Here is a 10905-nt window from a genome sequence, read left to right on the forward strand (position 1 = left end):
GCAGGCCCCGCAAAGAGGGCTTCGACGGCGGCCGACCGGCAATGCCCCGCAGCCAAACAAGGGCAAGGACCCCCGATGCCGCCCGTAGGGTCTCCATCCCCACCGGGGCGTCTGAGGGGCGGATGCACACGGATAGCGCCCTACATGTCACTCACCTCATGATTCCTCGCGCCGCAAAAACCGGAAAAGAGACTAACTCCTCCGACTACCCCGTTTTGCGCCAGCAGCTGCCAGGCTGGTAAGGAAGCGGCCAGGTCCAGGGCTTGAGCTTCAGAAACCAAACGGACTGGCAACGCATTGTAATGGCCGCGGAGAGGGTGTGATTCCTGCACGTTTGCCCCCAGACTTCCTCTGCCCACTTCCTCATGCACCTGCCGCACAAGCAGGCTTCACTCCCGACCTCTCCCCCTCATCTCGCTCTAAGGGGCGGGGGTGCGGGCGGGCTCGCGGCTTCCGAGGGAGTTGCGAGAAGGGACTTGTGGATAAAGTTATGTTCTTGGCCCTGGAAGCCTGCAGTGGGGAAGAGCTGGAAAGCACTGTGATGAACCTTCAACCTTTTCCTCTGTAACACCCACCGGCCGTTTCCTAGGGACGGGGCGCCTCGCTAGGGGCCATGGGAATATGAAGGTGTCAGACAGACACGGCCGCAGTGTTGACAACCCTCTGCCCTTTCCTGTTCAACAGGCCCATCCTCCTCTGCCCACAGTAACCCAGGAGTCTATCCCTACGCAAATGTCTTCCCCCCAAAAGCCTTCCCCAATTGCAGACTCACTCCCACCTCTAAGCCCCGCCCCTACCCAACAGACAGCTAATAGGGTGGGTGGGTGGTAGCACACACTCTGGCCCACAGAACTGAATGAATGAATCTCAGAACTGTACCACCTCCCTCAGAACATTTCACTGGGGAAAGATGCCCCTTGTCACTGCGCAGGTGGAGTGGTGGTAGGGGTGGGGGATGAATTAATTTTCAACAAATACCAGAGCTAATAGGAAGGAAGGCACTGCTTACAATGACACATTATTGAACTTCCTGGTTTTTATTAAATACCATTGATAATTATTCAAGTCAGAACAATTCAGGGGATCATAACACGCACTGCAGCACAAGAGATTTGTGCTGAGTGCTAAGCACAGGGGTCCCCCTAGCTCACAGGGGTCTGCTGTGACGTTGCTGGGCTTATAGGAAAGCTGGTTGCCGAAGCCTGAGGCAGAAGCGACAAGGAGTGAGCCAGGGTCAGCAGCCCTTGGAAACCAGCTCATCCAGCCCCCTCAGCCTGTACCCTCCCTGCTGGCTGGGAGGTCAAGACGGCCTCTCTGCAGCCTGGAACAGGGAGGCAGTTGATGCCTGAATGGCCAGGTTCGGCCTTCACCCCAGGCAAGGGTCAGGGTGAGGGTAGAGTGTCCTTCAGGAAGCTGGTGTCCCCGGGTGGAAGGTCAGGGGGCCAGATGTCTCAGGGCGGCCTGCAGGGACTTCCTCAGGAAAGTGGTGTTGAGCGACAGGGGGGCGGCCAGGCTCAGCCTCTGGGTCTCAGTGATCTAGGGAAAAGGAAGAAATGTCAGGATTCCGGCAGCTGATCCCTCCCCTCCCATCCGACCCCCGGCCTGTTCAGAAAGGAAAGGAATCCAGGGAATAAGGACGATGGAAGGAGGCAAGGACCCCCTGAGCAATCGAACCTCATTATTTCGCTGTCTTTGGATTCAGGTGGACCTGGGCCAAATAGTGCCCATCACTAAGTCAGCCACAGTAGTAACAGCTGACAGCTGAGCGCTCCCTATGCGGCAGCACGTTATATGCATTAGTTCATCAACCCTCACAACCCTCCCGGCTACAGACAGGAAACGGCGCTGCCACCTTCCTCCTGGGCCACACTTCTTCTTCCCTGACCTGTTGCTACAACCTCCTGGCAGGTCTCCACCCTGCATCTTCCCTCCAATCCCTCCTCCTTACAGAGGCCAGAGGTTTCTCTATAAAATGCCAATCTGACCCCGTCACTCCAGCTGAAGGCCCTGGGATAACTCCGAGGCCTCATACTGGAGGCCCTCCTTGCAGGACCCAGCCTCCTATACGTGTTCCTAAAATGTGTGTTCACATATTCATTTTCCAGGGAGGAGCTATAGCTTTCATCAAATCATCAAATGGGCCTGTGACTCCCAAGAAAAGGGTAAAGAGCCAACAGCCAAGAATACCTGGCCTTCAAGATAAGTCCAAGTTCCTCACCATAACTTACAGGGCCCCTCATGAGATGCTATCGTGGCCTGGCAATGTGACCTTGGACAACTTACATCTACCTGAGTCTCAACTTCCTTATCTATAAAATGAAGCTAATAATAGATAGTCTCATAGTGCTGATGTGTGGAGTAAACTAGGGAGTTAACATATATAAGGGCTTAGAACAGTGCCTGAGATGTAGCAGGGGCTATGCAAGTATTAGCTCTTGGTATTTTAGATCTCTAACCTCAACCCCTACCACCATCAACTCTCATACTTTTAGGCCTCAGCTACAATGAACTACCTGTACCCCTCAGACATTCACTGCTTACACTGTTTCCTTTGCCTGGAATGCCCTTTCCTCCACCTCAGCCCTTGACTATCACTCACCTTTTAAGAGTCAGGAGGCCTGTCCCAATTCAAAAGGTTTAGTTGCCCCCTCTTGCTCTGTCATCAAAAGCCCCGAGTATACTCTCACCTGACTCCTACCGGATATTACAATGATCTGTTTATCATCTCTCCTTCCCCTCTTGGTGGCCCGGTGTTAGGGGAGAGGGTCAAGTTAAGGACAAGGGCTGTGATATGGTCACTGTTGATTCCCCATATGGCACCTGGCCCACAGCGGTGTTGGCTGGATGAGCAGTCTCATTGCCTAGTCCCAGGCTTGAACTTGTGGGTTCCCTGGCTAACACTGAGGGTTTCCTCCCTGGCAAACAGATGTACGCCCTCATGGCAGGTTCCGGGCAGCAGGGCAGCCCTCATGGCCCCATCAGCACTCACATTGGCCTGATACTTGTTCATCACTGTCAGCATGAGTTTGGCGTAGGCCATGGACGCAGTGGCTGCCGGCCCCTCTTTGCAGAGCCTGTCCATCAGCACATTGAACTGCTCGGGGGTCATCTCCACCTGCACACATCGGGAGGGGGAACAGCAGCACAAGAACAGGCCTTGCATTCACTTCCCAACTCTACCACTTACTAACCGGGTGACCCTATGCAGATCACTTAACCAAACTAAGCCTCAGTGTCCACCTCTGTAAAATGGGGCTCATGAAATCTAACTCTGAAGCCTGTGAAAATGATTAAATGAGATAATGCACATAAAGCCTGCGCATAGGTCTCAGAAAATGGCGGCTAGCGTTGCAAAGTCTGATTAGGACCAAGGGAGACCAAGGATCCCTAGCCTGGATCAGTGCTTGAAGACATACAGAGCGGTACTGCCAGCATAACAATAGCTCTGATAATAATAATAATAATAATAATAATTTAATAAACATTATTATGCACCAGGCACCACTCTGAGCACTTCACACCAGTTATCCCACTTAAACCTCACCCCAGTCTTGTGTGGTAGGTGCTATCATCACTCCCCTTTAGATGAGGAAACTGAGACAGAGAGAGGTTAGGCCAACACCTAAGTTATAAACAGATGAGGCAGAATCTTAAGTACTGATGGAAAAATTGCCAAAATATATATTAAGTGAATAAAGCAGAATACAGCGCACTGAGCTTGGTGTTACCATCTATGTAAGAAACAAAGGAAAAGTACATCTATACATGTGTCCTTGTAAAGATAAGCATCTCTGGGAGGGTCCCCTGAAGCTAAGAACACTGGTTCACCCCGGGGAAGGGCATGTAGACGGCTGGGGAATATTTTTCACTATTTCCTCTTTGAGCTTCTAAAATTGTGAAGATATGAATTTATTACCTATTCAACAAGAAAACTATTTATTTATTTTGTTCATCTTCACCCAGGGATATTTTTCCATTGCTTTTTAGAGAGAGTGGAAGGGAGGGAGAGAAACATTGATGTGAGAGAGACACACCAATCGGTTGCCTCCTACAAGCGGAGCCACGGATCGAGCCTCCAGCCCAGGTAGGTGCTCTAACCACTGAGCTACCAGCCAGGGGAAGTACAACTTAATTGAAACGCACATATCAGAAAGTTGCTCCCCAAGGCCACAGAGCCAGTAAGAGGCAGAGACAGATTTACCATGGAGTCAGCTCTCTGCTACCAGCCTTTGAGGCCCCAGGACTCTCCCACAGCCATGGGGCACCCTGCTGCCGGGCAGCTGGCCTACCTGCCCCTCCATCACCAAAGGGATCAGACCCGCAGGCGCCCCACACCCGTCCACAGCCCTGCAGCACTTCTCTGTCCTCTTCCCCAAGGCAGCCTGCTCACCTGCCGCTCCAGGAGTGACTGCAGCACCAGGAAAGTCTGCTCCCTCCAGGGCACCTCCAAGATCTGTCTGCGAAGCACAGGCCCCGGTGGGTAAACCCCTTCCTCCCACTGAAGCCTGGGCATCTACTACTCCTACCCCAAGGCAGGGCAAGGCCCTGGGGACAGCCAAGATCCCCAGCCACCAGAGGAATGAGTCAGAGCACCCCTAATGCTGCCGGCTGCCCAGTAGTCACTGCTGCAGAGCCCATACTCGGTGCTGGGCAGGCCACAACCCAAGACCCTGGGAGCTGACAGTGACGGATTTGGCAGTAGGATATACAAAGACCCCCTGAAAAATAGCCAGGAGTCAAGAATACATCCTGTCAGTCGTACATCCTTAGCGCTGCCGCAGCTCAGGGCTTCTGATTGGGCGGCGCTCTGGGAGTGCACTGGCCACCAGGGGGCAGTTCCTGCATTGAGCATCTGCCCCCTGGTTTGCATATTAGCCTTTTATTATATAGAATGTTGATGTCCAATGGGGTCTTTTCTACTCATTATTTCTGTCTTGAATCTCTAATTTTAATACAAATTTAATAACAATTTCTGAGCATTTACTAAATGCCAAATACTGTACTGAGGTCTTTATATGGATTATCACATTTAACAGCTAGAAAAATCCTACAGAGTGAATATTATTCCCCTTTTTTTCATAAGAAGCTCTGAGAGCCTCAGAGATATGGAATAACCAGTATGAATGACACATTTAAAAACATGCCAGGTTGAGATTTGAAACTATGTCTGTCTGACTTCAGAGCCAGTGCTTTTAACCACAGTGCCAATCTCCAACTACACTGGCAACTGCTCAGGAGCCAGGACCACCAGCCCTTCTCTGCATTCCGCAAAGCACCTGGCAGGGAAGACTGAAACTCCGGGCTTGGGAAGGGGCACAGGATGGCAACTTGCACGGGCCCAGGTGGGAAGGCAGAAGCCAGGTTCAGATAACAGCAAGGGGGGCACCTCCTGTCTTTCAGGCACCGGGCCTGGTGCCCAGTTTGCTCCAACTCCAGAATGCCAGAAACAGACTTGGCCAGGGGAGGAGTGGGGACACAGAGGCCTGAATACTCACCCCAGTATTAGAACCTGCCTGTCTGGCTCCAGGGCCTTGTCCTTCATAAGGCTACACAGTAACTCTGTTTGAGCTGGACCTGGGTAGGGGACAGAGGAGGAGAGAAGTCTGGAAAATGGCAGGAGAGGATAGGACTGCAGGGACAGCATGCTCAGTTCATCAAGGGGCCACTGTCAGGGAAGTAACAGCTTTTACTCATTGAATACCCAGCTTCTGCCAGGGTCACCCTGGGGGGAAGGCAGGTTCTGGAATTACCTGTTTCTGGGGCCCGGAGCACGGGGACAAGGAGGGCTCTGCAGACGGGGTGGGTATACTTGGCACAGAAGGAGGTCAGGGAAGTTGTGAGCAGGCGGGAGGCTGAGGAAGTCAGGGAGAGAATCTACAGCCAATGGGGAGGAAATGCTATTTCATTTATAATGTTTATCAGATACATATGTCAGATGGTGATATATGTTACAGAGGGAAAAGTTCTTTTATCTAGGACTCACGTGGACCCACCCATTGGAAGACACAGCTCCCTTCCCCAATCCTTCTGGAATTGGTCTGGGGTTCAAGGAGGAATCAGCTGCGGGTAGATGGTCTGGGGTCCATGCCCCTCCCCTGCCCCAGGCTGCCTGCCAGGCTGGGACACCCTCTCCCCAGCGCACCCTCCTGAGGGCTCAGACTCTCCCCCAGGGTGCTTGGCAGTCTGCGTGCACCCCAATGCACCCACCCGTCCAAGAAAGAGGCTCCTGGCCAGCACAGTGGCGTTGCTGAGGCTGAGATCTGGTGAGAGGGACAGCAGCCGGGTACAGAGCCGCAGGAGACCTGTGTCGGAGAGCTGGGGCAGCTGCAGCTGGTCACAGAGCAGGCCCACCTGCAGAGTGGCAGGGCAGGACACTCGGCTTCTCTGCCAACGGGGCAGCAGAGGGCTAGGGCGAGGACACTCCAGGGGAAGGGAAGGCTGAGAGAGCTGCCCTACAGGTGGAGTCAGGGCTTAACAAACCCAGTCAGGGTGACCCCTGCCCGTGAGACCAAACCCAACAAAGTTCCCCTCCCAGAGTCCTTCTGAGGCAGGGAAACACAGCTAAATGGAAAAAGGCTGGGGAGACGGGATGTAAGCTCAGGGCCAGGTGATCTTCCTGGACTCACCTGGCTGGGGCTGCATTCGTGGAGAAGCTGCAGCTCAACTGTGGGACCGTCCTCCAACCCCGCCAACCCCTGGGGAGGTAGAGCCTCGTTAGGACTGGCAGAGTGATGGTGACAAGTCACCGAGGCCACCCCTTCAACGGCAGTGGGTGGCTGAGGACCCCGAAGGTGCTACCAGAAGAGAGGAACCGTCGGGGCCAGACGACATATCTGCACTTGGGCCCGAGGTGACTTGCAGTGACTGTCAGCTCTTCACTGCAAGCCCCACCCCAAACAGTCTGTGCCTCACTGCCCGGGCCTCCCCGAACCTCAGCTCGGCTGCAGTCCAGGAAGGTGGAGGAGGCAGGGCAGGGCCACTCACCTCCCCGAAGGTCCTGAGCAGCTGCTGCAGCCTGGGAACCTGGTCCTGCAGGAGAGCTCAGTCACCACCAAGCCGCTGCCCGCACCGCGAGGCCCCAAGCCCACTCCCGGCTCCCTGTCCTGAGAAGGCCCCAGCTGCAGGGAGCTAGTAGGCGAAGCTGATTCAAGACCATGAAGCCTAGACCTTGACAAGAGCTTAAGAACTCAGACTAGACCAGGGCCGTGCAAATCCGGCTGTCTCCACCTTCTTCTCTGCACCCACCCTAACGGGGTAGACCCCGCCTTGGGCGGGAGGCAGGCTGGATGTGGCATCATGGCCCCCACTCCCATGGGGTGGGGTGGTGGGGTGGCTCTGGTGCCTCTCCTCCGGGCTAGTACCCTTTAACCTCAGGTTATCAATCGTTAGCTCAAGGGTTTCCCACCTCCCATAACTCCCTTCCCCAGTCTGCAGAGCAGCAACTACATTTTCTTCACCCCCTGCTCCTGCCCCTTGCTCCACGGACTAGTCATTCCAACTAGGAAAGTGTCCCAACAGGCTTTTGCCCCGATTAAACCCCCGACTCCTGAGGGATCGCTCTAAACCCAGCCTCCCCACCCAGTACCTGGATAGCTTTGGGCAACTCCACACGCTCAGCGGGTCCCTTAGTGTCCTCCAGACCCTGAGCAGCCTCCATGCACTCAGCCCCCACCACAGGCTGGTTCTTAGTGGGTGACGTAACTCCTCCATCTGCCAGGGTTTCCAAAGATTCATGTTCAGCTGGCGCCTCCTCACGACTCTCCTGCTCGACCCCTTCCAAACACCGGAACCTTTTGGGGGCCCTCTCCCCCTCAGGACTGGCAGGCTCTCCCGCGGGCTCCTTTCGTTTCCCCGGCCGCTGGGAGTACTTGTCCTCCTCCTCCTCCTCCTCCTCTTCCTCTTCAGGGTCTGGAGGCTGGGTCGACTTTAACCTCCTGGCCCCTGGACTCAGCTGCCTGCACAGGTCTCGGAGCTGACGCTGGCACCTTTCAGACAGTGGGGACGCTCCCTCAGTGGAGACCCCACTATCCAGACCCCTTCGCAGCAGTTCCCCCAGGGCCTGGAGCCAGGCGTCAGGGTCGGGGCTTGGGTCCTGCCGGGCGATCTGCAGCAGAGGGAGCAGCCTGTCCTCAGGCAGCGCCGGCCTAACAGCCATCAGCAGGGTCAGCAGGTTCCGCTGGCATAACCGAGGCAATCGCAGCAGCAGTGGCTTCCTGGGCAGCAGAGGGAGGCCAACAGTTAAGAGTCCTATTGAGCCCAGCTGATATGGCTCAGTGATTGAGCATCATCCCAGGCACCGAGAGGTCCTGGGTTCGAACCCTGGTCAGGGCACATGCCCAGGTTGCAGGCTCGATCCCCAGTGGGGTGTGCAGGAGGCAGCCGATCAATGATTCTCTCTCATCGGTGTTTCTCTCTCTCTCCCTCTCCCTTTCTCTCGAAAAACAAACCAACCATCAATAAACACTTTTTTTTTTTTAAGAATCGTATTGAGAGGAACACAAGGCAAACTGGGCAGAGCTATAGGCTCGATGGCAATGGACAGACAGGAGGCTGGGAGGCAGTGCCTGTGAGTCAGTGTGGACGGAGAGGGGACAGCATGGGAGTCATTCAACAAGTGTGCACTGAGCACCTATTCCACGCTGGGCCTTGCGCTTTGACATTTCCTACTCCAGCTCAAAAATTCACGCTGAACTCCTCTAGAATAGACCCACACTTGTTTTACATAAAAAAAGACGTAAAAGGACTCCAAGGTGCCGTGCAATGCTGCCTTGGCCCCGTGCTCCACCTGCCATGCCCTGGAAGCCACAGGGTGACCTCTGTCCAGCTCTGATGCTCCTCCCACCACGACGAGCTCCTAGATGCAGACAGTGCTCTCCTTCCTGCGCCCGGCACCAGCCCTCGCAGGCACCTGGTGCACGTTTACTGAATGACCTAACTCTGAGAGTACGTGTCCAGGTATCAGCAAGGGCTGCTGTGGACGGAGCAGTGCAGCTGTCTGTAATGTTGTGAAGGCACAAATCCAGATGCCGTGTGACCTGCGGCTTGTTGGGGAGGCAAGCAAGTCATGGGTGCATCCAGTCCACCACCCAGCAGGCCTCTGCTCCTCTCCATACACAACTTTGCAGAGCTGTGCAACATCACACACAGAGGGACTTGGGATGTGTGTGTGAGAGAAAAAGCATCTTTTCTTTGTGGAAAACAAACACTAAGTAAGAGAGAAAACTAGAGTGTAAGTTAAAATGATGGTCAAGTTGTGGTGAAAGATCCTAGGAGCAGAGGTGAGGAAGACCCTATTTAAAGAGCTTTTAACTTTTTTGTGTCCACGGACCCCCTTATCAGAACCTGTTAAATGTATAAAATACATAGAATTACGAAAGAAACCAATGATACTGAAGTACAGTTCTATCCAGTGATCTTGGGTTAAGTCTCCCCTCCCGCTACTCTGCCCAGAAAAAGCCAGACAGCTAGAAAACATTTCTATAGCCTCCAATTTGGGGGTTTTGAAAGATCTCTTGACACATCTCATGAAATAAATTTGGAGTGTGGGAAGAAAATATAAGAACTTCTGTTACTACTTATCTAAAACACAAGAAATTAGGTATTAAAAAAAATTTTTTTAAATTTGGGATTCAAACCCATGCAGTTTGGATCCAAGTCACTTTTTACTGACTTCAGAGAGGAAAGGAGAAGGAGAGATAGATAGAAACATCAATAATGAGAGGGAATCATTTGCTTTCTGCCTCCTGCATGCCCTCGACTGGGGATGGAGCCGGCAACCCATGATCTCCTGGTTTAGAGGTCGACACTCAACCACTGAGCCACACCGGTCAGGCTATTACAAAATTATAATATATGGATTGGCCCTCCATGTTCGACTCCAGCCTAATCTAAGGTAGGGGTGTCCAAGACTGGAAGGCGGGCTCTTCAGAACCTAGAGGCTGCAGGTGGCACCTCACTCACTTTTTTAAAAGTATGTTATTTTGCCCCAGCCGGTTTGGCTCAGTGAGTAGAGCGTCGGCCTGTGGACTGAAGGGTCCCGGGTTCAGGGGGCTGCAGGAGGCAGCCCATCAATGGTTCTCTCTCATCATTGATGTTTCTATCTCTCTCTCCCTTCCTCTCTGAAATCAATAAAAAGATGTATATTAAAAAAATATTTTTTTAAAAAGGAACACCATCCCTGCCAGTGTGGCTCAGCAGTTGAGCATCAACCAAGGAACACGGAGGTCACAGTTCCATCCCTGTCAGGGCTCATGCTCAGGTTTCGGGCTTGATCCCCATTGATCGTGCAGGAGGCAGCCGATCAATGGTTCTCTCTCATCATTGATGTTTCTATCTCTCTCCCTTCCTTTCTGAAATCAGTAAAAATATTTTTTTTTTAAAAAGAACACCATCCCTATGGAAAGTGATCTTGCCCTAAAATGTATGTTATGCTTTGAAAAAATGATATAAAGCCACCACAACCAGATGTTTATTGGCATTTATCGCACTTTAAAATTTAATTTTTGTATACTTTATTATGTACTTCAACACGTAAGTACACTTTACACATAAGTACGCCTATGCTGAAGGTACGAGTTCGGTATTTTTAGAGACGGAATATGCTATCAAAACCTATTGGGGTCGTCCGGCCGGGTGCCCAGTTGGTGGGCGCGCCCTGGGTGCACCCAGAAGGCTGGGGGTGGCGGGTCAGGGCACACACCCAGCTGCCGGCTGATCCCGGCCTGAGCGTGCAGGGGAGGCCACCGGCCCATGTTTCTCTCCCTCTCCCTCCTCTCTCTCTAAAACCAATAACCATCCTCGGGTGAGGACTTTCAAAAATCGACTTGAGTCCAATGACTTACACTTACTCGCTTACCCCGGCCGCAGTGTCTCAGGCCCCGGTCCCCGCACAAACCGCGCAAAGGC

At 53.1% G+C, this 10905-nt stretch overlaps 1 protein-coding gene across 1 annotated transcript; it reads right to left on the reverse strand.

The window, feature by feature from the left end:
* Nucleotides 1-1018: 1018 nt before the first annotated feature.
* Nucleotides 1019-8278, reverse strand: FANCE (Fanconi anemia, complementation group E; the record flags this gene model as incomplete). Its single annotated transcript, XM_014529617.1, has 9 exons — nucleotides 1019-1536; nucleotides 2990-3115; nucleotides 4391-4457; nucleotides 5496-5574; nucleotides 5751-5874; nucleotides 6208-6384; nucleotides 6627-6695; nucleotides 6985-7029; nucleotides 7586-8278. Coding segments are annotated over 9 exons (1482 nt in total), but the record flags the coding sequence as incomplete, so codon positions are not given.
* Nucleotides 8279-10905: the final 2627 nt, after the last annotated feature.

Source organism: Myotis brandtii, unplaced genomic scaffold (genome assembly GCF_000412655.1).
Source record: "Myotis brandtii unplaced genomic scaffold, ASM41265v1 scaffold687, whole genome shotgun sequence".
NCBI lineage: Eukaryota > Metazoa > Chordata > Mammalia > Chiroptera > Vespertilionidae > Myotis > Myotis brandtii.